This window comes from Sander lucioperca, chromosome 2 (genome assembly GCF_008315115.2).
Source record: "Sander lucioperca isolate FBNREF2018 chromosome 2, SLUC_FBN_1.2, whole genome shotgun sequence".
In the NCBI taxonomy this organism is placed as follows: domain Eukaryota; kingdom Metazoa; phylum Chordata; class Actinopteri; order Perciformes; family Percidae; genus Sander; species Sander lucioperca.
Genome location: NC_050174.1, coordinates 47236468 through 47264154, shown reverse-complemented (window position 1 = coordinate 47264154; position 27687 = coordinate 47236468). Strand labels below are relative to the sequence as shown.

Below are 27687 nucleotides of genomic sequence, written 5' to 3'. Positions count from 1 at the left end.
TAGTATGGTATGTCGAAAAAAGTCACAGTATAGTATGTCAAAAAAAGTCACAGAATATGACGTCAAAAAAGTCATGGTATAGTTGGTTGAAAAAAGTTATAGTATAGTATGTTGAAAAAAGTCATGGTTTAGTATGTCCAAAAACAGTCATAGTATAGTATGTCAAAAATAAGTCATAGTATAGCATGTTGAAAGTCATAGTATATTATGTCGAAGAAAGTCACAGTATATCATGTTGAAAAAAGTCATAGTATAGCATGTTGAAAGTCATAGTATATTATGTCGAAAAAAGTCATGGTATAGTATGTCGAAAGTTATAGTATAGTATGTCGAAAAATGTCATGGTATAGTATGTCGAAAGTTATAGTATAGTATGTCGAAAAAAGTCAGTATATTATGTCGAAAAAAGTCACAGTATATTATGTTGAAAAAAGTCATAGTATAGTATGTTGAAAAAAGTCATGGTTTAGTATGTCCAAAAAAAGTCATAGTATAGTATGTCAAAAATAAGTCATAGTATAGCATGTTGAAAGTCATAGTATATTATGTCGAAAAAAGTCATGGTTTAGTTTTTTGAGCACCAGACGAGGTGGCCGAGTGGTTAAGGCGATGGACTGCTAATCCATTGTGCTCTGCACGCGTGGGTTCGAATCCCATCCTCGTCGTATCTAAGATTCTTTAGTGTATAATGTCCACAAAAGTAATATTAAAGCACGTCGTGGTTTAAAATGTAAAACAAAGTCATAGTTTAGAATGTAAAAAAAGGTCATAGTTTAGAATGTAAAAAAAGGTCATAGTATAGAATGGCGAAAGAAGGCATAGTATAGTATGTCGAAAGTTATAGTATGTTATGTCGAAAAAAGTCACAGTATATTATGTCGAAAAAAGTCATAGTTTATTATGTCGAAAGGTATAGTATAGTATGTCAAAAAAAGTCACAGTATATTATGTCGAAAAAAGTCATGGTTTAGTTTATTGAAAAAAGTCATAGTATAGTATGTGGAAAAAAGTCATAGTATAAGTATGTCGAAAAAAATCATAGTATAGCATGTCGAAAAAAGTCACAGTATATTATGTCGAAAAATGTCATGGTATAGTATGTCGAAAGTTATAGTATAGTATGTCGAAAAAAGTCACAGTATATTATGTTGAAAAAAGTCATGGTTTAGTTTTTTGAAAAAAGTCATAGTATAGCATGTCAAAAAAAGTCAGTTTACTATGTCAAAAAAGTCACAGTATAGAATGGCGAAAAAAGGCATAGTATAGCATGTCGAAAGTTATAGTATGGTATGTCGAAAAAAGTCACAGTATAGTATGTCAAAAAAAGTCACAGAATATGACGTCAAAAAAGTCATGGTATAGTTGGTTGAAAAAAGTCATAGTATAGTATGTTGAAAAAAGTCATGGTTTAGTATGTCCAAAAACAGTCATAGTATAGTATGTCAAAAATAAGTCATAGTATATGATGTTGAAAGTCATAGTATATTATGTCGAAGAAAGTCACAGTATATCATGTTGAAAAAAGTCATAGTATAGCATGTTGAAAGTCATAGTATATTATGTCGAAAAAATTCATGGTATAGTATGTCGAAAAAAGTCAGTTTACTATGTCAAAAAAGTCACAGTATAGAATGGCGAAAAAAGGCATAGTATAGCATGTCGAAAGTTATAGTATGGTATGTCGAAAAAAGTCACAGTATAGTATGTCAAAAAAAGTCACAGAATATGACGTCAAAAAAGTCATGGTATAGTTGGTTGAAAAAAGTCATAGTATAGTATGTTGAAAAAAGTCATGGTTTAGTATGTCCAAAAACAGTCATAGTATAGTATGTCAAAATAAGTCATAGTATATGATGTTGAAAGTCATAGTATATTATGTCGAAGAAAGTCACAGTATATCATGTTGAAAAAAGTCATAGTATAGCATGTTGAAAGTCATAGTATATTATGTCGAAAAAATTCATGGTATAGTATGTCGAAAAAAGTCAGTTTACTATGTCAAAAAAGTCACAGTATAGAATGGCGAAAAAAGGCATAGTATAGCATGTCGAAAGTTATAGTATGGTATGTCGAAAAAAGTCACAGTATAGTATGTCAAAAAAAGTCACAGAATATGACGTCAAAAAAGTCATGGTATAGTTGGTTGAAAAAAGTCATAGTATAGTATGTTGAAAAAAGTCATGGTTTAGTATGTCCAAAAACAGTCATAGTATAGTATGTCAAAAATAAGTCATAGTATATGATGTTGAAAGTCATAGTATATTATGTCGAAGAAAGTCACAGTATATCATGTTGAAAAAAGTCATAGTATAGCATGTTGAAAGTCATAGTATATTATGTCGAAAAAATTCATGGTATAGTATGTCGAAAGTTATAGTATAGTATGTCGAAAAATGTCATGGTATAGTATGTCGAAAGTTATAGTATAGTATGTCGAAAAAAGTCAGTATATTATGTCGAAAAAAGTCACAGTATATTATGTTGAAAAAAGTCATAGTATAGTATGTTGAAAAAAGTCATGGTTTAGTATGTCCAAAAAAAGTCATAGTATAGTATGTCAAAAATAAGTCATAGTATAGCATGTTGAAAGTCATAGTATATTATGTCGACAAAAGTCATGGTTTAGTTTTTTGATCACCAGACGAGGTGGCCGAGTGGTTAAGGCGATGGACTGCTAATCCATTGTGCTCTGCACGCATGGGTTCGAATCCCATCCTCGTCGTATCTAAGTATCTTTAGTGTATAATGTCCACAAAAGTAATATTAAAGCACGTCGTGGTTTAAAATGTAAAACAAAGTCATAGTTTAGAATGTAAAAAAAGGTCATAGTATAGAATGGCGAAAGAAGGCATAGTATAGTATGTCGAAAGTTACAGTATGTTATGTCGAAAAAAGTCACAGTATATTATGTCGAAAAAAGTCATAGTTTATTATGTCGAAAGGTATAGTATAGTATGTCAAAAAAAGTCACAGTATATTATGTCGAAAAAAGTCATGGTTTAGTTTATTGAAAAAAGTCATAGTATAGTATGTGGAAAAAAGTCATAGTATAGTATGTCGAAAAAAATCATAGTATAGCATGTTGAAAAAATCATAGTATAGCATGTCGAAAAAAGTCACAGTATATTATGTCGAAAAATGTCATGGTATAGTATGTCGAAAGTTATAGTATAGTATGTCGAAAAAAGTCACAGTATATTATGTTGAAAAAAGTCATGGTTTAGTTTTTTGAAAAAAGTCATAGTATAGTATGTCGAAAAAAGTCATAGTATAGCATGTCAAAAAAAGTCAGTTTACTATGTCAAAAAAGTCACAGTATAGAATGGCGAAAAAAGGCATAGTATAGCATGTCGAAAGTTATAGTATGGTATGTCGAAAAAAGTCACAGTATAGTATGTCAAAAAAAGTCACAGAATATGACGTCAAAAAAGTCATGGTATAGTTGGTTGAAAAAAGTCATAGTATAGTATGTTGAAAAAAGTCATGGTTTAGTATGTCCAAAAACAGTCATAGTATAGTATGTCAAAAATAAGTCATAGTATAGCATGTTGAAAGTCATAGTATATTATGTCGAAGAAAGTCACAGTATATCATGTTGAAAAAAGTCATAGTATAGCATGTTGAAAGTCATAGTATATTATGTCGAAAAAATTCATGGTATAGTATGTCGAAAGTTATAGTATAGTATGTCGAAAAATGTCATGGTATAGTATGTCGAAAGTTATAGTATAGTATGTCGAAAAAAGTCAGTATATTATGTCGAAAAAAGTCACAGTATATTATGTTGAAAAAAGTCATAGTATAGTATGTTGAAAAAAGTCATGGTTTAGTATGTCCAAAAAAAGTCATAGTATAGTATGTCAAAAATAAGTCATAGTAGCATAGTGGTTTAGTTTTTTGATCACCAGACGAGGTGGCCGAGTGGTTAAGGCGATGGACTGCTAATCCATTGTGCTCTGCACGCATGGGTTCGAATCCCATCCTCGTCGTATCTAAGTATCTTTAGTGTATAATGTCCACAAAAGTAATATTAAAGCACGTCGTGGTTTAAAATGTAAAACAAAGTCATAGTTTAGAATGTAAAAAAAGGTCATAGTATAGAATGGCGAAAGAAGGCATAGTATAGTATGTCGAAAGTTACAGTATGTTATGTCGAAAAAAGTCACAGTATATTATGTCGAAAAAAGTCATAGTTTATTATGTCGAAAGGTATAGTATAGTATGTCAAAAAAAGTCACAGTATATTATGTCGAAAAAAGTCATGGTTTAGTTTATTGAAAAAAGTCATAGTATAGTATGTGGAAAAAAGTCATAGTATAGTATGTCGAAAGTTATAGTATGTTATGTCGAAAAAAGTCACAGTATATTATGTCGAAAAAAGTCATAGTTTATTATAGTCATAGTATAGACTTAGTCACTTTTTTCGACATAATAAGTCATAGACTTTTTTTGACATACTATACTATACCTTTCGACATAATAAACTATGACTTTTTTCGACATAATATACTGTGACTTTTTTCGACATAACATACTATAACTTTCGACATACTATACTATGCCTTCTTTCGCCATTCTATACTATGACCTTTTTTTACATTCTAAACTATGACCTTTTTTTACATTCTAAACTGAAAAAAAGTCATAGTATAGTATGTCGAAAAAAGTCATAGTATAGCATGTCAAAAAAAGTCAGTTTACTATGTCAAAAATGTCACAGTATAGAATGGAGAAAAAAGGCATAGTATAGCATGTCGAAAGTTATAGTATGGTATGTCGAAAAAAGTCACAGTATAGTATGTCAAAAAAAGTCACAGAATATGACGTCAAAAAAGTCATGGTATAGTTGGTTGAAAAAAGTCATAGTATAGTATGTTGAAAAAAGTCATGGTTTAGTATGTCCAAAAACAGTCATAGTATAGTATGTCCAAAAACAGTCATAGTATAGTATGTCAAAAATAAGTCATAGTATAGCATGTTGAAAGTCATAGTATATTATGTCGAAGAAAGTCACAGTATATCATGTTGAAAAAAGTCATAGTATAGCATGTTGAAAGTCATAGTATATTATGTCGAAAAAAGTCATGGTATAGTATGTCGAAAGTTATAGTATAGTATGTCGAAAAATGTCATGGTATAGTATGTCGAAAGTTATAGTATAGTATGTCGAAAAAAGTCAGTATATTATGTCGAAAAAAGTCACAGTATATTATGTTGAAAAAAGTCATAGTATAGTATGTTGAAAAAAGTCATGGTTTAGTATGTCCAAAAAAAGTCATAGTATAGTATGTCAAAAATAAGTCATAGTATAGCATGTTGAAAGTCATAGTATATTATGTCGAAGAAAGTCATAGTATATTATGTCGAAGAAAGTCACAGTATATTATGTTGAAAAAAGTCATGGTATATTATGTCGAAAAAAGTCATGGTTTAGATTGATGAAAAAAGTCATAGTATAGTATGTCGAAAAAAGTCACAGTATATGACGTCAAAAAAGTCATAGTTTAGTATGTCGAAAGTTATAGTATAGTATGTCAAAAAAAGTCACAGTATATTATGTCGACATAAGTCATGGTTTAGTTTTTTGAAAAAAGTCATAGTATAGTATGTCAAAAAAGTCACAGTATATTATGTCGGAAAAAGTCATGGTTTAGTTTTTTGATCACCAGACGAGGTGGCCGAGTGGTTAAGGCGATGGACTGCTAATCCATTGTGCTCTGCACGCGTGGGTTCGAATCCCATCTTCGTCGCACCCAAATATCTTTAGTGTATAATGTCCACAAAAGTAATATTAAAGCACGTCGTGGTTTAAAATGTAAAAGAAAGTCATAGTTTAGTATGTAAAAAAAGGTCATAGTATAGTTTGTCAAAAAAAGTCAGTTTACTATGTAAAAAAAGGTTATAGTATAGAATGGCGAAAAAAGGCATAGTAGAGTATGTCGAAAGTTATAGTATGGTATGTCGATAAAAGTCACAGTATATTATGTCAAAAAAAGTCATAGTTTAGTATGTCGAAAGTTATAGTAAAGTCACGGTTTAGTACAGTATGTCGAAAAAAGTATAGTATGTCAAAAAAGTCACAGTATATTATGTCGAAAAAAGTCATAGTTTAGTATGTCGAAAGTTATAGTATAGTATGTCAAAAAAAGTCCCAGTATATGACGTCAAAAAAGTCATGGTATAGTTTGTTGAAAAAAGTCATAGTATAGTATGTTGAAAAAAGTAATAGTATAGTATGTTGAAAAAAGTCATGGTTTAGTATGTCCAAAAACAGTCATAGTATAGTACGTCAAAAATAAGTCATAGTATAGCATGTTGAAAGTCATAGTATATTATGTCGAAGAAAGTCACAGTATATTATGTTGAAAAAAGTCATAGTATAGCATGTTGAAAGTCATAGTATATTATGTCGAAAAAAGTCATGGTATAGTATGTCGAAAGTTATAGTATAGTATATCGAAAAAAGTCACAGTATATTATGTCGAAAAATGTCATGGTATAGTATGTCGAAAGTTATAGTATAGTATGTCGAAAAAAGTCAGTATATTATGTCGAAAAAAGTCATAGTATAGTATGTTGAAAAAAGTCATGGTTTAGTATGTCCAAAAAAAGTCATAGTATAGTATGTCAAAAATAAGTCATAGTATAGCATGTTGAAAGTCATAGTATATTATGTCGAAGAAAGTCATAGTATATTATGTCGAAGAAAGTCACAGTATATTATGTTGAAAAAAGTCATGGTATATTATGTAGAAAAAAGTCATGGTTTAGATTGATGAAAAAAGTCATAGTATAGTATGTCGAAAAAAGTCACAGTATATGACGTCAAAAAAGTCATAGTTTAGTATGTCGAAAGTTATAGTATAGTATGTCAAAAAAAGTCACAGTATATTTGTCGACATAAGTCATGGTTTAGTTTTTTGAAAAAAGTCATAGTATAGTATGTCGAAAAAAGTCATAGTATAGTATGTCGAAAAAAGTCACAGTATATTATGTCAAAAAAAGTCATAGTTTAGTATGTCGAAAGTTATAGTAAAGTCATGGTTTAGTACAGTATGTCGAAAAAAGTATAGTATGTCAAAAAAGTCACAGTATATTATGTCGAAAAAAGTCATAGTTTAGTATGTCGAAAGTTATAGTATAGTATGTCAAAAAAAGTCCCAGTATATGACGTCAAAAAAGTCATGGTATAGTTTGTTGAAAAAAGTCATAGTATAGTACGTCGAAAAAAGTCCCAGTATATGACGTCAAAAAAGTCATGGTATAGTTGGTTGAAAAAAGTCATAGTATAGTATGTTGAAAAAAGTAATAGTATAGTATGTTGAAAAAAGTCATGGTTTAGTATGTCCAAAAACAGTCATAGTATAGTATGTCAAAATTAAGTCATAGTAGAGCATGTTGAAAGTCATAGTATATTATGTCGAAAAAAGTTACAGTATATGACGTCAAAAAAGTCATAGTTTAGTATGTCGAAAGTTATAGTATAGTATGTCAAAAAAAGTCACAGTATATTATGTCGACATAAGTCATGGTTTAGTTTTTTGAAAAAAGTCATAGTATAGTATGTCGAAAAAAGTCATAGTATAGTATGTCGAAAAAAGTCACAGTATATTATGTCAAAAAAAGTCATAGTTTAGTATGTCGAAAGTTATAGTAAAGTCATGGTTTAGTACAGTATGTCGAAAAAAGTATAGTATGTCAAAAAAGTCACAGTATATTATGTCGAAAAAAGTCATAGTTTAGTATGTCGAAAGTTATAATATAGTATGTCAAAAAAAGTCCCAGTATGGTATGTCAAAAAAAGTTACAGTATATGACGTCAAAAAAGTCATGGTATAGTTGGTTGAAAAAAGTCATAGTATAGTATGTTGAAAAAAGTCATGGTTTAGTATGTCCAAAAAAAGTCATAGTATAGCATGTCAAAAATAAGTCATAGTATAGCATGTTGAAAGTCATAGTATATTATGTCGAAGAAAGTCATAGTATATTATGTCGAAGAAAGTCACAGTATATTATGTTGAAAAAAGACATGGTATATCATGTCGAAAAAAGTCATGGTTTAGATTGATGAAAAAAGTCATAGTATAGTATGTCAAAAAAAGTCACAGTATATGACGTAAAAAAAGTCATAGTTTAGTATGTCGAAAGTTATAGTATAGTATGTCAAAAAAAGTCACAGTATATTTGTCGACATAAGTCATGGTTTAGTTTTTTGAAAAAAGTCATAGTATAGTATGTCGAAAAAAGTCATAGTATAGTATGTCGAAAAAAGTAATAGTATAGTATGTTGAAAAAAGTCATGGTTTAGTATGTCCAAAAACAGTCATAGTATAGTATGTCAAAAATAAGTCATAGTAGAGCATGTTGAAAGTCATAGTATATTATGTCGAAGAAAGTCACAGTATATTATGTCGAAAAAAGTCATAGTATAGTATGTCGAAAAAAATCATAGTATAGTATGTCGAAAAAAGTCACAGTATATTATGTCGAAAAATGTCATGGTTTAGTTTTTTGAAAAAAGTCATAGTATAGTATGTCGAAAAAAGTCATAGTATAGCATGTCAAAGAAAGTCAGTTTACTATGTCAAAAAAGTCACAGTATAGAATGGCGAAAAAAGGCATAGTATAGCATGTCGAAAGTTATAGTATGGTATGTCGAAAAAAGTCACAGTATATGACGTCAAAAAAAGTCACAGTATATGACGTCAAAAAAGTCATGGTATAGTTGGTTGAAAAAAGTCATGGTTTAGTATGTTGAAAAAAGTAATAGTATAGTATGTTGAAAAAAGTCATGGTTTAGTATGTCCAAAAACAGTCATAGTATAGTATGTCAAAAATAAGTCATAGTAGAGCATGTTGAAAGTCATAGTATATTATGTCGAAGAAAGTCACAGTATATTATGTCGAAAAAAGTCATAGTATAGCATGTTGAAAGTCATAGTATATTATGTCGAAAAAAGTCATGGTATAGTATGTCGAAAGTTATAGTATAGTATGTCGAAAAATGTCATGGTATAGTATGTCGAAAGTTATAGTATAGTATGTCGAAAAAAGTCAGTATATTATGTTGAAAAAAGTCACAGTATATTATGTTGAAAAAAGTCATAGTATAGTATGTTGAAAAAAGTCATGGTTTAGTATGTCCAAAAAAAGTCATAGTATAGTATGTCAAAAATAAGTCATAGTATAGCATGTTGAAAGTCATAGTATATTATGTCGAAAAAAGTCATGGTTTAGTTTTTTGATCACCAGACGAGGTGGCCGAGTGGTTAAGGCGATGGACTGCTAATCCATTGTGCTCTGCACGCGTGGGTTCGAATCCCATCCTCGTCGCACCTAAGTATCTTTAGTGAAAAGTAAGTGTATAATGTCCACAAAAGTAATATTAAAGCTCGTCGTGGTTTAAAATGTAAAAGAAAGTCATAGTTTAGTATGTGAAAAAAAGTCATAGTATAGTTTGTCAAAAAGAGTCAGTTTACTATGTAAAAAAAGTCACAGTATATTATGTCGAAAAAAGTCATAGTTTAGTATGTCGAAAGTTATAGTATAGTATGTCAAAAAAAGTCACAGTATATTATGTCGAAAAAAAGCCATGGTTTAGTTTGACGAAAAAAGTCATAGTATAGTATGTCGAAAAAAGTCACAGTATATGACGTCAAAAAAGTCATAGTTTAGTATGTCGAAAGTTCTAGTATAGTATGTCGAAAAAATTCACTGTATATTATGTCGAAAAAAGTCATGGTTTAGTTTGACGAAAAAAGTCATAGTATAGTATGTCGAAAAAAGTCACAGTATATGACGTCAAAAAAGTCATAGTTTAGTATGTCGAAAGTTGTAGTATAGTATGTCGAAAAAAGTCACAGTATATAAAATTGACAAAAGTTATAGTATATTATGTCAAAAAAAGTCATGGTTTAGTACAGTATGTCGAAAAAAAGTCATAGTATGTCACATCATATATAAAAACCTGAAGAATCCCATTAGGGGAAAGTGTCGAAAAAGACCCAAATATAGCCTATTCCTAGCCTATTCATTCTTTTTCTCACGTGAATAGGGTTTATAAGAGCAGCAGACGAGGTGGCCGAGTGTTTAAGGCGCTAGACTGCTTCCAGGGTTCCAATCCCATTCTCGTCGCACCCAAGTATCTTTAGTGTATAATGTCCACAAAAGTAATATTGAAGTGTGTCGAAACCATTAATAGTATACGTCTACAAAAGTCATTACATAGTATAACTGACTAACAGTAGACAAGGTGGCCAAGCGGTTAAGGTGATAGCTTTCTAATCCATTATGTTCTACACGTGTGGGTTCGAGTCCCACTAGAGTGTCTTCTGTGCAGTATGTCCAAAAAAAGGTAATATATAGTACATCAAAAAAGTATGTCATAGTTTAGTATGTCCAAAAAAAAAATCATGGTTTATAATGTTGAAAAAAAGTCATAGTATAGTATGTTGAAAAAAAGTCATAGTATAGTATGCCAAAAAAAGTCAGTTTACTATGTCAAAAAAGTCACAGTATAGAATGGCGAAAAAAAGCAATAGCATAGTCTGTATGTTATACCTTGCATATTATTGTCTGTGCATCATAATTTGAATTGCAAGTGATGATATACTTTTAAACTCCTCCTGATTGGCTGCTGTATCTCTGACCACTTCCTGTTTGAGAAGCTGGGCGTGGCTGTGCTCCTCCCTCTGTTTAGTAAGCTCCACCTCCACTGCTGACAGACTCCTGACACACACACGAACACACACATACACACCAAAACGTTTTATCTCAACACATCGGTCTGAATAGACTGTAATGTATTTCTACAGACAGTTAGTATGTTGATATATGAACCTGTCAGCATGCCTCCGTCTGGCCTCCAGATGTTTACACTGCTCCTGCAGACTGCGCCTCTCCTCCCTCCTCCTGCTCAGCTCCTCTTGCAGCTCCTGTATACAAAACATAACATAACAGGACATCATATTGAGTCACTGAAAAATAAAATTCACTGATCTTCATTGTTTACCTGGGAGAGCCTTCTTTGATTTACTTATTCACTTGATTTATTGTTTTAAGTTAGAAAAGTTGAAACATTAAAGGTTTGTGGAATTACAGGTAAGCGACATGACAGTAGTAATATTTAGAGCTGCAACAATTAGTTGATTAATCAATCGCCAAAAAAATGAATCTGCAACAATTTGATAATCGATTAATGAGTAAAAAGTAATTTTCATAGATAATATTCTGCTAAACTTCTTTATAGAGACATACTGTAACATACTGTACATTATATATATATATATATGTATAAAATTATCTAAAAACTTTAGGGAAACCTAAATATACAGCATTGGAATTTATGAGATCTACAAAGGAAAACATCATGGACAAAACGATGGACAGGTTACAGCACTATGTCCATTGCTTGTATGAATTGCTTGTCTTTTTTCTTGTTCTTTTAATGAGTGAGTTGAGCATTTTAGTTCTATTTATAAAATTCTATTTTTCATTTTCTGTAATTTGTTTTCTATACCTCCTGTATTTTTTATTTATTGGTCCTGATTTGCTTTTGTATTATCAATTGTTACTCAGCTGTATTATCCTCTGTTACAACTGTTTTGATTAAAAGCATGGATAGTCAAGGCTTCCAAGTCTTATTGCAATGGTTACATTATTTATCTCAATAAAAAAAGGAGAGAGAAAATGGCGACAACTACACATAAATGATATACATATCCTGATATATACATATTTACACAGTTCAGTAAAGTGTGAAAGGAGTTGTTGATTTCCAGAGCAAATTCGAAGAATTGTAAAAATCCTAATGGAAAATCTTAAAATGGAAAAACCACCAGAGAACCATATATATATATATATATATATACTGAACACTATACTGTTTTCATTTGACTTATAATTAGTAAAGAATTGCAGTCTTTTCTTAGAGCCTTGCTAAAAAATTACAGTGATATCAATGCACTTTTAGGAAACTATGAGATGCTTAAAACAATATTTTGCCTCCTAATTACCATGCAGTGGAAGTGCAAGTTTTTGCATGAATCCTCTAAACTGTATTTTAAATATTTTCCACCAACCTGCAGTTCTGTTTGCTGTTGTTTTGTCTCTTTCAGACAGATCTCTGTCTCCTTTTTGTGGGACTCAACTTTCTGTTGCAGCTCAGCCATCTCTTCCCTTTTCCTGTCCAATTCTTTGATCTTCCTGTTCACCTCCTCCTTCTTGTTTTCCAGCTCGTCCTTCGTCTTGTCAACTTCATCCCGTGTCCCATCCAACTCATCCCTTTTCTTGTCCGCCTCGACCTGTATTCTGTCCAGTTCATCCTTCGCCCTGTCCACCTCGACCTCTATTCTGTCCAGTTCATCCTTCGCCTTGTCCACCTCGACCTGTATTCTGTCGAGCTGGTCCTGCTTTTTGTGGAGCCGCTGGAGACTAAGAGTGCGTTTGGTTTTCACTTCCTCCAGCGCCTGCTGCTCTACAAGTAACTCCTGAAGAACCTGTTTTAGCTCTGGACACACACACACACACACACACACACACATACGGGTTTTTGCTACCCCGTGGGGACCAGTGACAGGCTGCAGCCTGATGGGATCCACCCTTTCTAAAGGGTCTAGAGACATGATTTTAACTGCTAAAATTATTATAATTTTATGTGAACGCAAAAATCACTTTAAACATCAAACACTCTCAAATAAATTTAAAACCTGAATTTGTTCCCCCCCTGGGGACAAAACCTGAATTGTTGTCCTTCCTGGGGACCATTCATGTTATGTCTATTGGCATACAATCAACACCACTGTTGGGCACTGCACAACTCATGACAAGCATTTTGTTAGATTGAAACAACACATTAGAGTATATTCTTTCAAAATCCAAACCTTTAACAAGCAGATTTCACTTTTATGCTTCATTTTTACTGCTGTTTTACTTAGTATGATTGAATACATAGCAAATAAAATCATTTTAAAATGAAATACTGGTTTGTCAATCGATCTCTAATGACAAACACCAGACCTGCTTTACAAAGCTGCTTTTTACTGAGTTTGATGATTTAAATAGCAGATGTTTTCTTCCAAAATGCAGCTCATATTTTCACAAAACCTTCAAACGGCCTTTGCATTTATTTTTTTATTAATCTAGTTACATCCTACAAGCCTCATTCTGTCACTAATTTAACTTTACAAGAAGCAAAACTTTAGAATGCACAAAATCTGGTGAAGTACCAGGGAAGTCGGAGTGTGTTGCCTGTATTAAGGCTTCACCAGAAGCACTTGCCATTCAGTGTGAAAGTGCAAGAAGAATTTACTGAAAGACTTTGCACTTGTTCTTGCATGTTGATACATGTAACTATTTTGGTTATACATTTATCTTTGATAAATTATATTTCACAGGCGCAAATATTAGTCTTCACGCACTAATTTACCAATCGAGAGTTGTAAAGGCAGCTATTAGTATGAAACAAAACGGGGAGAGGCAAAGAGTGGCTCCTGTGTGTATAAAACAAGGCAGCAAGCACACAGAGCAGTCACCACAGGTGTAAGTACGTCTGCTTTAGGAGCACTGGAGGGAAAATACGCTCCAAAAGGTCAATTATCATTAATAAAGACAGAAAAACTGTTTTTCTGCCTGTACACCAACTCTGTGCTTCCTTTAACAATAGCTGTCAATCAATGGGTAGACTAAGGAGCTCCATGTGGGTGATAGGGCCTTGAAAGTGACTAATCACAAGAGGTCCAGTGCTTCCCTTAGTTTCTGCCCAAAATTAGTAAAAACTCAGTTTCATTAGCACAGCAGAAATCCACTTTGAAAACATAGTAACTAGTGAGAGCATGTATTTCTCTCCAGTGCTCCCAAAGCAGACACTCACGTGTGTGTTGGCTGCTCCGTATCCTTGCTGCTTTGTTTTATATATGCTGAAGCCATTCCTCACCTCTCCCTTTGTCTTGTTTCTTGCTCGCAGTCACCTGTACAACTTAATTTTTTTAATTGCTGCGTGAAGACTAATATCTGCGCGTGGGAAAAAATATAATTTGCTTGCGAGCACATAACCCTGACGCCATGCTTGGATTATACTGCCATTTATAGTTCAGGCATGCAGGTAAAAAGGTTTTCTTCACTAATTCTACGCAACACTTAATAAGTAACATGATATACAAATTGTCATTTTGCAAGTTAAGTATTTAGAACACTTTATTGTAGCATGAGCATATTGTTAGTACCACTGTGAAGTCCAGCTACACATCAGATGCAGTTTAGCCAATTATGACTAATGGATCTTTGACAGACAAGTCACTGCTAAAATCATTGTAGCCTCTACTGCTATGAAAGGAAACAGAAATAATTCTATTTTGTAAGTGCTTCTGGTGAAGCCTTAATACAGGCAACACACTCCGTCTTCCCTGGTACTTTACCAGATTCTTGTGTCTTTTCCACAGCGTGGACCTCTGGCAATAACCAACTCCTCTTCTTTGAGGTTTCTAAAGAAACAGAAAAAAAGACAATTAGGGTCATAGTCTGGTGATGTAAAATATTATTCAATAACCAGTGACAATCAGCTTTATTATTTTGATCAAATGTGTAATTTTAATTGAGCAATATCCTAAAAGTGAATATTCTGCACCAAGTCAAAGCCTGTAAATTGACTAATTATTATATGTAATAATAATGTATAATTATATATGTATAATTAATGTATATATGCATTATTGACTAATGTGTGGAATGTTAAGCTGTCGGTACTTAGTGGCTGACAATAGAAAAATAACACAAGCACTGACTATATTTACTTATCACTTAGTAACCAGGTTATCACCTGTTGTGAGCAGAGGTGTTATCTCTCAGTGGCAGATACTATGCTTACTGTGTCAGGTAACGCACTGCCCAGTACCTAAAGTTACTGTCAAGAAAACAAACAAAACTACTGCTATGTCATTTTTAAAGGAACACACCGACTTATTGGGAATTTAGCTTATTCACCCTAACCCCCAGAGTTAGACAAGTCCATACATACCCTTCTCATCTCCGTGTGTGCTATAAGGCTGTCTGACGGCTCCAGAGGCAGCAGCCCATCACAGTACATGCAGGTGACTGGCTCCATCTAGCCTACTGCTCCCAATAAGTGACAAAATAACTCCAGCATGTTCCTATTTACATGTTGTGATTTGTAGAGTCACAGCGTGTACAAATAACAACGTAACGTGAGACACAGCCATCTTCTAACCGTAAACATACCGGGAACTATATTCTCAGACAGGTTTGCTGCAAAGCAAATCATTCCGCCCAAGTACTATATTCTTCCGCCTGAGAATATAGTTCCCGGTTGTTTACTTACAGCACGCACGGAGATGAGAAGGGTATGTATGGACTTGTCTAACTCTTGGGGTTACGGTGAATAAGCTAAATTCCCAATAAGTCGGCGTGTTCCTTTAAAATAAGTTACTCAGTCTCAACTTGCCCAAGGTGTATTTATACTACTTAGAAAACTACGTATTGTACTTCTTCTTAGATACTGAAGGCTCACAAGCCTGTGGGTAGAATTAGCAGAAGGCTAAACTATTAGCACCATTTTCTCTCAATCTCTGAAATGATTTGCTCAGTTTTATTCAAAAAAAAACTTAACTTGAGTTCATGTTTATGTAGCTAGCTAGAGCCTTGAATAACAGTATGTCATCAAGGGCTTACAAAGGAAACAGGACTGTTATTCTCATTAAAATTGCAGCTAAACAACAGCATCGGGATCACAATCAAGATGACGATGACTGTAATGAACGACTAGTTCTCATATAGGTTACTATATGGAGGGAGGGGCTGAGGGAAGAGCTCTTAAAACAGCAGTTTTAATTTAACCTTTATTTAACCAGGTAGTTGAGAACAAGTTCTCATTTGCAACAACGATTTCAATACAAAAATTGACAGTTAACTGGCAACAATTTACTTATTGGCTGCTTTGTCAGTTAACTGTATTTATTATATAGACTGATGGTTTATCATATTTGAGAATAACAGTCATAAAAACTAACTACATACATATTTTTTAAAACAGGGCCTAAAGTATTAAAAATGGTTGGGTCCATATTCCACTGCATTTACTGTGTGAAATACCTGTTTTTAGGCCACATCTGTCGTTTTTATTTGTTTCAACATGACTTGCACATTTGCATCTACAGTAGGCACATCTAGTGTTACAGAAGGAATGGTCAGACCAGGAGTCAAAGCCCAGTCTCTCAGGGGGAAATCAGTCATCTTAACCGCTGATGGGATCTCTACCTTATGGCAACATTCTAACTTCTGGATATTTTTTATCATAGCAATTAGACCAAACAAAGACGTCTCAGCAGGAAAAAACGCTACACCTCCGAAATGCTCTAAAGCTCCCAACTGGGCTTTTCACTTCTAGCTCCTACTCTTTAGCAGTTCTGTGTGACAAAGGTAAAGACCAAACAAGGCGCTAGGTATCAGGTGTCATGGCCTCAGTCTGTGGGTTACCTGTGGGAGCAGGTTCAACACTGCCAGGCTCATCAGAGGGCCGCTGTCGTCTGTTGGATCTTGAGGTTCCTATCAGAAGAATAAATAGTTTTTGAAATGAAAAATATGTAGGTTGCCACTGTGGAAAACCAGATATGGGGGAAAACGTTCTGCAAATACTCCACCCAAAATCATCAATCACTGTACAACAATTAACCAATGGTCACCTAATCTGAGTATGCAAACTAGACTGTCAAAAAACATCACATTGCTGTAGGTGAAGCCAGTCAACAGGGCTCTATTTCAGTTTGCTGGCATCTTTGTAGTGCTTGGCAGAGATGCTGCATGAAGCAGCAATTCTTGAAGCAATGAAATGATAGAAGCACCTTCCTGATTTTATTGGTTTCTGGTTCTTTGAACGAGTTTTTTGTTGGTGCAGCTATCAAATTGTGTTCTAGTGTTGTGTGTGGTCACTGTTACAATTGTCTTTAAGTAGTAAACTGGATTCCATACTTGCCAATCACCAAATGTGAGCACTGTGGGATAAATTATTGCTTTTTCCACGGTATTTTAATATAATTTTTTTAATTGTTTGTATGAACTAATGAACTAAAGTTTAGCTGATTTAGTTTAATCAGGAAGACTTTGTTCATCACTCACTTAACTGGCTGATTTACCATGAAAACCACGCTAATGCAGGTCCCCTCATATGACAGCTACAATAGCTTGTTGCTAAACTGTGTGTAACATGTGTGTTTCATGCAAAGTTATCCTAAGGTTCTAGCTATGTGCAGTTTTTTACTTAAACAGTGATTAGCTAGCAAATATGCCAACTGACGGTGACGTCATTGTCATATTTTGGCACAATGTTTAGTAATGACAGTCAGTGAATATGTGATCTGAGATGCACATTGCAAAATGGAATTCTTCCTTATATATGATGTGACAAATTATGCTTTTCAGAAACAATAGCAAATAAAAAAAACTATTGCTTAAAAGGAACTTCACAATATATTTACTTAGGTAAAGTGATGGCGCTTTTCCATTACATGGTACCTGCTCGACTCGCCTTGACTCTACTCGCATTTTTTGGTTTTCCATTACAAAAAAAAGTCCCTGGTACCTGCTAACAGGTACTTTTTTTAGTACCTCCTCAGTCGAGGTTCCCAGCGAGCTGAGGCGAGCCGAAAAGGTGACGTGAAAGCGACAGACGGGGGGGTGTCCTGAACAAACCCGCTATTTTTAAACAGTTTAACCAGCTGTTTGTTTTTGCTGCCTCCAGCTTCTTTAGAAACTAAATGTGTCTTCTGGCAACAACTCACCTTCCACGTTCTGTGTGTGTGTCGCGTTAGGTCACAGTAGTTTACTACGGCACCGCTTGTTTACAGTTCTGTGGCGGCTCCTTGCAGAGCTTTCACCGTATCCTACGTACACACACACATGCTGGCTCGACGCACAAACCAGCTGACAAATGTATACATCAGGCCACATATTACACAGGCTACACAGGCTACGGAGAAAGCTCTGCGTGGAGCCTCCACAGAACTGTAAAACAAGCTCAAGTGGCCTGATGTTATACTTGTGCGCTGGTGTGTGCGTCGAGCCAGCATGACGACCAGCCACGCTGAGGTGGTACTAAAATCTGCAATGGAAAACGGACGCACACCGTGGCGAGTAGAGTCGAGGCGAGTCGAGCAGGTACCATGTAATGGAAAAACGCCATAACTGTTGAGAACTTTTTTTCAGCTGTTTCAGCATAGTCTGTTCATATGGGAACTTACGCTCAGGATTCACTGCCAACCTGCCAACCTTCCCCAAAGAATTATCCTGTCTGTTTATTTTCTTTTGTAAAAGTTAGGTGCCCAGCTTGTTTTAATTATGCAAACTTACAGATACGCTGTCAGTTCTCCTCAGGGGTGGTACATTTGGGTCATCACCAACCTCATCATGTGAACTCTCAGAATCTAGGCTTACTTCCTGTGGGGGGAAAAACAATATAAATTACTGGCAAAATAATCACTATATCACAGTGTTTCTGCTATAAGCATGGCATGCTTCCCTTACAGTTTTTCAGGTTAAGGCAGCAAAGTATGTAGAATTTAGGGAATATATATATATATATATATATATATATATATATATATATATATAAAAATCATAGCCATAAAAGCCAGGTTGAAGTAAACTATTAAGGCGAGACACGGCAGGCAAAAACATCGTTTTTTTTTCACTGGTCAATTTTGAGATTTTGGGCTATTTGCCTTCAATAACATGTCTTCTTTCAGACTTGTGGTGAAATAAAGTCCAAAATACACATTTAGGTCTTTATTTTACTACACTTTGTCTGTTTGCGTCGGTAGATTTCACCTAAATTCAACAAAAGTTGGCGTTCTAAATCATCCTGCTGCTCCGCGATCGCTGTCTGCACCCTGTCGTCACATATACCGTTGGAAAGCTCTCTTTCTCCTGTACAATGCTGTCGGATCCAAATATGGTCATTTCCTTTTTATCAGCAACCAATCATGAAAGTAAAAGGGGGGATTTAACTCAAAATGCGCAATCTCATTGGCTGATGCCAATTTCTGGCAACGTGATTCGTTCAGAATGGTCACGTGATGCGCTCTGACATTTCCGCGGCAGCTCAAAATGCTGAAAGAAGTGCGTCGAAAACGGCCGAAAATCACCTCAGAGAAGACGAAACAGCGATAACAGTTGTTATTAGCAAGAAGACACAGGGGATCACAAACTAAGACAGCAGATGATGAAATGCCTTCACATAGTACGTCGATGTTTAAACTGTCGTTCAGAAAACAGGAGTGTTCAGACAGCGGAGGTAATCAGACGCTCTCTCTCTCTCTCTCTCTCTCTCTCTCTCTCTCTCTCTCTCTCTCTCTCACACACACATACAGTTTTGTATAATATAATTACTATATAATAGGCAAACACAAATCTGTAATTTTGGGATCCTAAGTGGTGTGAGTCCCTCAGGCTGTAGCAGGCAGATCCATATGTAGCTGTCAGTGGAGCTGCTGTCCCTTCTCCTAGGAGAACTACCAGCTTCTCTTCTGGTGTTAACTTTTTTTGGCTATTTTTCCAAGGTGTAATTCTCTTAGTGAAGATAGTTTTTCCCAGTTGACGAGGAAGTGTATCTCTGTCTGACCCAGCTGGTGGTCACTGAGACTGTATTTAGTCAGGATCCGTCTCTTCTTTGTATCTCCGACAGTGTGAAGATAATCTGTCAAATAATAATTTAGTCTACTTTGTTTGCTTTCTCCAATGTTCTAAATATTGGTCTTTTGAATGAGTCATAATTAGTTTTGTTCTGTTGTGTTATGAACCAGTGCTGAATGGAGCCTGGTTAGTTAGCTTCACCATGAGCTGACTGAGGGGACTGGTTCTGGTTAGTTATCTTCACCATCAGCTGACTGAGAGGACTGGTTCTGGTTAGTTATCTTCACCATCAGCTGACTGAGAGGACTGGTTCTGGTTAGTTATCTTCACCATCAGCTGACTGAGGGGACTGTTTTGTGGGAAAAGTAAGCTGGAGCAGCAGCAAGTATGGCCATCTCCACCTTGATGAAGGTGCCTCTGCCATGCTTTCTGTTATGGAGAAGTTGTGGCTTCAGAGCACATGTGACGGTCAATTCAATGAGAGAAACTGATATGCTCAGGATCTCGAAAGCTGAGGCCGTCACAGCTGCCAGTGCAAAACATAGGCACAAGAGTCTAAGCACAGCTAAAATACATATGGTGCTGGAATGGACAATTAGATTTTAAAAAAGCTGTTACATCTATTGTTGGTCTTGTTCTGTGTCCATACAACTGTCCAGCGTGGGTTTTGTCGGCAACTTTGTGCATGATACGCCAATGTTAATTCATTAAGTTACTGCAGTTGTAGGCCTTATATGCCTGCCATTTTATTAAATAATCAATTTTCATGAGCTTGAAATATTCTATATTATGATCACTAAGGGCCTGAGCATTTATTCTGTTTTTGAGCAATTTTTCCAATAGAAATGTATTAAATTCCACTATTTAAATCTTTAAATGCCGTTTTCTCAAAATGAGTTTTTTGTCATTCTCCAGTAGAAACATCTCAGCCTGTGTAGCACCAAACTTTCCAGTTATACACTTAGTAGTATTCTGAAGATAATTACAGAGGGATTTGTTAATAAATCATTCCTGCCCTGATTTATGTGACATTTTAAGCAAAAAAACATGGCGAAAATCGATTTTTTTAGGGCTATGGACAGTATATTTTGATTTCCTAGGTAATGAAAGCAGATATCCTGAAATCCCTCTGTAATTTTGTTTTCATCTTGTGTGTAAACAAAATGAAAAAAGAATTTTGCACCTGGCTTTATCATATGTTCAGATCTATCTACCGAAAATATATGCAAAATCGCGCATATTTAATGAGAAAATGCATAATTTGCATAATTAAACATACACATTTCAAAAACTTGTAATACATTTTTTTTATATACTTGTGTAAGTAATCAACTGCGGAAGTTTCATGGAGATATCTATTATTTTAAAATTTTAGCCTATTCACCTGTAGTGTCTCGCCTTAAGTACAATTCAGACCAAGATTCGCAATGAGATGAAATTTTAGAACATAGCAGGTAAAAGTTGCTGGGGTCTGAACTGGCCCGTCTTAACTCGACTCAAGTCAGCTTATGCCGTCCCAACTCAGCTGGTTGAGTCTCCAGAGGCTGGTTTTATAACGTAAGGATGTCACCTGTTTCAACAGCCAATAGAGAAGTCAGCTAGTAAAGTCAGCTACAAACTATAGAAATAAAATGAGCAGTGAATCAGATAAATAAAATGTTTTCCCATAATCTCGGCAGTTTTCTATCCTTCATAGTGCGTATGTTTTAAAAAGTTGTCTATCTCCCGCTTCATCACGCTACGGTTGCACTCACACCATGAGTTTGGCATTGACCTCCCTCCATGCCGCCAGCGCCTGTACTACTGCCAGCATCTGGCTGAATTTTTGTCAGTGGATGAATGAGGAACTCAGGGCACTGGCAGCATGGAGGGAGAGTGGGCGTCATAGAGACAGGGTGCATTTAAGTCCTGCCCCCACCAGAGAGGAAAACAACTTTCTGCTCTCCATTGACTCCTCTTTATTTCATCTGCTAACTAACAACAGAAAAATGTCTAAAAGCTGCTGAGTGCTGATATTCATTACGAACAGGGTAAAGAACCCAGAACTTAAGTTTTTATAAGCTGCTGATTCAAAAAACTGAGCTTTATAAAGAGAAAAGTGGATACAGACGTGAGATATCAGCAGAGAGAATGGAGAAATTGTAGGATTCTGACACTAATCTAAAGACATGTCTGATGTTACATGTGTTAGCTTAACTTACAGACATATAGTTAGCCTAAAACTAACATTTTGATATTTGACTTGGTAACTAAATGTTTGCAAATGTAACGTCGGACATATTGTTAGCGTTGTGTCTCTCCATTCTCCCTTAAGAATTTAAGTTCTGGGTTCTTTACCTTGTTGGTAGTGAATACCGCCACACAGCAGCTTTTAGACATGTTTGTGTTTTCTAGCAGACAGAATAAAGAGGAAACCTTCACACAATACAAGTCAACGGAGAGAGGAGAGATGTTTCGCACCGATGGGGGTGACTTTCAGAGTACTGCACTGTTCACCTGACTTCACAAAGAGCTAAAGAGCCAGGGCACTACCCTCCTACACACATAGTTTTCTTTATTAAAAACTAAAACAAAGTATAAGAGGCCCCATTGAAAAGACAGGTGAATTTGAATGTGTGTATTAATATTATATTACATTATTGTATCACATTTAAAATTCCACCTTATTATTACCTGGCTTTGGTGTTTTACGGATTCCATGTTCCCGGATAAAGATGTATTATGAAGCTCCCTCAGGCGTTGTAAGCGTTCCTTCAGCCTGGTGTATCCTGCACTCTATTTGCAAGTGGTTAAACACAAACAGTTGATGTAACATCTGTATGTATCCCATCGTTCCTTTCATAATTTTTTTAAATATCTGTAATTTGAAGGATGCCCAGTAGCTGCTCTACAGTTAAGTTTCTTTGAGTAACAAATAAGGTTATGTTTGCAGCTTGTGGAGATAAGAAAATCAAGTCCATGCTTAAACCTATACAGAGAAAAAAAATCTCCCTTACTTAAAAGATGGTTATAGAGATGATAAAATGACTTGAATGAAGTTTATGGGCTCTTATCAGTCTGTTTACCTGCTCTTAATTAACCAGGTTAAATGTGACCATGTGCAGAACAACAGACAGCACTGCAGGTGTGGCAGAATGAAAGCAGAGATATTTATAGAAGCAATGCCTCAGATTTAAAATAACAGCTGAAACTTTACACAAAGCAGCCTGTAGAAGTCTAATAAGTCAGTTTCCACCACCTCACATTTGACTGTTACATTCAGACATGTTTTACGCTGTGAGGAAAAGCTACTCTCTGTGCGTCTGTCCAGCCTGGTCTTATTCTTATTCCTTATACTAAACCTAGTCTGGGCCCTCGGTGTCCTGTGCGTTGACAATGACAAAGCGTAACGACGAGTTAAAAATGAGAACACGTTGGTGTGTAAAAAAAGAAGAAAAAAAAGAATGTGTTGGTTTGTCTCACTGCGCTGTATGGCTGCTCCAACACCATTTTTTAACAGAATTAAAGTAAATTGTGCTAGCAGAACCATTGATATGAATGAGAAGAGTAAAACTAATTCATGGTTTTCTTTAAGATTAGAAAATAATTAGCCCATTTTTTGTTTGTTAAACTTTAGGTGTATAACTTGTTTAGCCCTGTATTAAGAACTTATTCTAGAAAGATACTGAACATTGGTAGTTACAGTAGCTAACATTAACATTACTGATCACTGTAGCAGGTGAGAAATGCTCATTAAACATCCCCATTTTCTCTCCTTAGCCCCTTGCTCCCACAGACATGAATATTATCTAACTTTATAATGTTAGTAATACTATAACTATACAGAAGTAGAGACCAGCCCAGTAACAGTCAGCGGCAAAAAAGGCAGTCCATAACCGAAAAATATGCTGAAATACCAGCTCAAAAGTGTAGCTAACGTTGTAGTTTGCTAACAATATTGTAACACTAGCTAGCTAGCTGGTGACAACTTAGCCATTGTTAGCATTGGCAAACCATGCTAATATAAACATTAGCTGCAAACCTAAGACTGAAAACACGCTTAATTAATAATTACTAAAACAGTTCAGTGTAACTTTACTTACCCAACGTTAGTTTCCATGTGTTCCTCGTCCATTAGTGTCTGTAGGAGCACCTTCTGTCTGTGCTGCTGCCAGCTTGTGCTCCTGCTTGCTTCTAACTGCACCTGCACATGCTCCGCCCACTCACTGTCAGCAGCTCTCGTGTGGGTGGGGGATGGGCAAGGTCGAGGTGGGGACCGAAAAAGTCAGGAAAAGTGTGTTTGAGGTCAGCAGCTGAATCCTCGTGACAGGCATAGGTAAATTGGGGACCAAAAAAGTCAGGAAATGTGTATTCCTCCCTCACCTCTTTGATTTAGTATGGGCATGGTATCATTGTATTGCATGGTATTGTTGAGTTGTGTTTCACCAAATTATAATTGCATCCAAAAGAAAAATATTTGTATACACTTTTAATATCCTTAATTTTAGGGTAGATGGTTTTGTAGTTTACATTTAGGAATTTAGAACTGAGTGGTGTTCCATTCAGGCCCGGTTCTGGTCAGCTTTAAATGGCGGACGCAGTAAAAAATGTTGGGTGGGCACAAGCGACTAGTGCAAATATGCATGTTCTTTAGTACTGTAAGATATAATTTGCACTTTTTTATTTTATCATCTAAAGCTTTAAATCATAGTAATTATTTATTACTTCATATACAAAAGCCAGAATTTTTTTTCTGGGACTAATAAACTGATAGCTGGTGCCACGGAGGCAAACTGCCCATACACAAGTATCCCCGCTATATTTAGAATATTTTCAAGGCTTTACCTTGCTGTCAGACAGCCCTTTACGATGAGGAACTGAAGCTGTTTTTACAAAAGCATTCATTCAAAAGCAGTCATTTGACAGCGCAGAACACGAGTTGCTGCTCTACCGCTGCCTCGATCGGATAGTTTGTGTTATAGTGTGACTTTCTTTAGTGTTAAGCATTTTTCTGTGCTGCGCTCCATAGCAACTGCCTTGGTATATGCAGGCAGTCAGCCCTGGAGGGCCTATTCTATTGTGAATATTATCATTTTAATTGGAATGTGCCTATAACTGTCATATTGCCATAGGATGACGCTTCGCAACAGGCCAAACAACCCCCCTTAGCTGTGATATAACCACAACATAACAGCCTGTCTTGAGCTATTTAATTATTATCTAATCTTTCATTGAATCTTACATAGTTTTTGCTCAATGTTACACGTTAGAATTTTATTTACCATCTGATACCTTCAACTGTCACCACCACATCTCTTTTGACACTGAATGTGCATGCAGTCTGGCCAAAGTTACGCTTGGGGAAAACAAAGGCATTGGGCTGAGATGGTGCATGGCTGTTCAAGCCTTTGCTATTGTCAGTTATACTGACAATAAAGTTAGTGCGTGGGGTAATGGAAGAGTAATGGGATCGGTGGGGTACTGGTGTTTGGGCAACTGGGCTGCGAGGCAGCGGCTTAGGAGGTACTGGATTTGAGGAGCAGTCCTGTGAAACACCATGGAGCTTGCCATTATTGACCGCTGCTCTGCTCTGTGTATGACAGAGAGGGCAAAGCCTGGCGAAAGAAACCGTAAAACTGAAAAAAATCTCGAACTACATTTACAGTATAGAAACTTGCAGCTAGCTGACAGCAGTTACCTGTCTCTATCAGCTAATGAACATTAACAACTAAGTTACTGGTGCAACTTGCAAGTAATGTTATTGCCGGCATTAATCAATCTATCACAAATAAATCTCATTGAGAGAGAAAGAGAAAGCAAAGCACAGACAGAGAACCACTAGAACTGTGACTTCCACCACTATGCTATCCTCATTGGAGTCATCAACAAGCTTCCTAATACCAAACAAGTACAGGCAGGAACTGGGCCGGTTCCATTGTGCTTAAACTAGTAGGTTGGAAATATTCAAGTTCTGATTGTCTGGAACGCAGCCTTAGTCAATGTTATAATCTGAACATTGATTACTTGAACCAGTAGTAAAGGAAAGTAACTTAGTTGAAATACAGTAGTCACATTAAAACTGGCTGGCACTAAATACCATCTATCCTGTGTGGTTGCTAAATCATACTGTGTCTTTGACGTGTGAAATAGTGGGTCATTCTTTCGACCCAAACCCAGATGTGCCTCTTCTGTCTTTTGTTCTGTACTGTCTGTTTGTATAGGCTAACAGAGCCCTGGTAACTACAGCCGCATTTTGTAAAGGCTAACAGAGCCCTTCTAACTGCAGCCTCAGTTTGTATAGGCTAACAGAGCCCTGCTAACTGTAGCCTCAACTTATATAGGCTAACAGAGCACTGCTAACTACAGCCTGAGTTTGTATAGGCTAACAGAGCACAGCTAACTGCAGCCTCAGTTTGTATAGGCTAACAGAGCACAGCTAACTGCAACCTGAACTTATATAGGCTAACAGAGCACAGCTAACTGCAGCCTCAGTTTGTATAGGCTAACAGAGCACTGCTAACTGCAGCCTCAGTTTGTATAGGCTAACAGAGCACTGCTAACTGCAGCCTCAGTTTGTATAGGCTAACAGAGCACTGCTAACTGCAGCCTCAGTTTGTATAGGCTAACAGAGCACTGCTAACTGCAGCCTCAGTTTGTATAGACTAACAGAGCACTGCTAACTGCAGCCTCAGTTTGTATAGGCTAACAGAGCACTGCTAACTGCAGCCTCAGTTTGTATAGGCTAACTTAGCAGCCTCAGTAAATTTCAGTCAGTTCAATCTGTCAGTATTGGTACATTATGTTATAAATAAAGGTATTATGTCTGTTGAATTTAAAAATGTCTAAAAGCAACATATTGTAATTTGTTTACCTTAAAATAACAGCTTTAGAATAATTGTGATGTTACTTCGACTTGTAAAAGGAAAACTGGGCCTTTGTCATTTCCACAGTGGGCCTGATTACCTTTTCTCACATTATGTAGCTTTGGTGAGCAGGTACGAACTGCCAGGAGAAGTCTGCAACTGAATTGACTGATTTTAGTGAATGTGGTTTTCCCTCTAATGCCCTTCGGCTGCTCTGCCTCGACTCTGTGATTTACGGAGTTTCCTAATGTACAGAAAGCTTTACTTGTTGCTAAAGTAACCCTAAACTCTAGCTGCTGTCATCTAGTTAGCTCAGTTAGCATTCTGCCAGGACTCTGAGCTTGAAGCACTGGGGGAATGTTGGTGTTTACCCCATTAGCACGGGAGTTTTAGACCGCTGGAAGGAGGTTTTTAAGGACGGGGCATGGGGGGAAATAAATGCTGGTGGAGGGCAGCGCCTGTGTCATGCCAGAACCAGAGTCGTTCGAGCGGGCAACAGAACTGGGTTAAGAAGCCTCTACATACATCATGCCAGAGACTAGGAGATCGAAGAGAAGACACTGAGAAAGCTAAGAAGAGAAAAGGAGAGTGACCAAGCAAGGGTAAATCCCAAACTGGCTTTTTGTCGTTGGCAAGAACTTCTCGAAATAAAAGTCTGCTGACAGACTGGGCATCTTGCTGTTGGACTAGTAAGAATTATATGCTGGCTTGCTATGTTTGTGTTGTTCACTTGCTTGAGGTTTGGATTGAAATATTGGCTTGAGATATTTAACATGACAGTGTATTTGGATGATGTTTACACAATATCTCATATAATATTTATTTTATGCTAAGTACATGTACACATTGAAGGAATATAAGCTCGGCATTTAACCCATTCTAACTACTTAGGAGCAGTGGGCAGCCATAGCCTGCAGTCCCACCTTAACCTGCCATTAGACTCTGGGGCTAAGAGGTTTTGTAGGCCTACCTCACACCTAACACTATAAATAAGAAACATTTATAATATCTACATTCGTCTACACAGCGCAAAATGTATTTATTTCTTTTGGTTGATCCAACTGTGACTGATCCCCTCTTTGAGATGACCAAATTACTTAGTTTGCTTGACCATAAAAACAAAAGTCAGTCTAATCAATAACAAAGAATATTTAATAATAAAAGAAAATGAAATTTGCAACAATTTATTTTTTATTTTATTTATTTT

The 27687-nt window shown here is 35.7% G+C and overlaps 1 protein-coding gene and 5 non-coding genes across 6 annotated transcripts in view; 5 read left to right on the top strand and 1 right to left on the bottom strand.

Moving 5' to 3' along the window:
• Window positions 1–27687, bottom strand: part of cntrl (centriolin) — a 115381-nt gene that overhangs the window by 33052 nt on the left and 54642 nt on the right. The window contains exons 31-34 of the mRNA XM_035998904.1: window positions 12387–12508; window positions 12081–12344; window positions 10840–10934; window positions 10613–10728 (exon numbers count right to left, since the gene is read on the bottom strand). Coding sequence (XP_035854797.1) covers window positions 10613–10728; window positions 10840–10934; window positions 12081–12344; window positions 12387–12508 — 597 coding nt within the window. The remainder of the gene's footprint in view (window positions 1–10612; window positions 10729–10839; window positions 10935–12080; window positions 12345–12386; window positions 12509–27687) is intronic.
• Window positions 584–665, top strand: trnas-gcu. The gene has a single exon. It is a non-coding gene; the product is annotated as a tRNA-Ser (tRNA).
• Window positions 2641–2722, top strand: trnas-gcu. Its single transcript has one exon. It is a non-coding gene; the product is annotated as a tRNA-Ser (tRNA).
• trnas-gcu lies at window positions 3908–3989 on the top strand. The gene has a single exon. It is a non-coding gene; the product is annotated as a tRNA-Ser (tRNA).
• Window positions 5669–5750, top strand: trnas-gcu. The gene has a single exon. It is a non-coding gene; the product is annotated as a tRNA-Ser (tRNA).
• On the top strand, window positions 9252–9333 carry trnas-gcu. Its single transcript has one exon. It is a non-coding gene; the product is annotated as a tRNA-Ser (tRNA).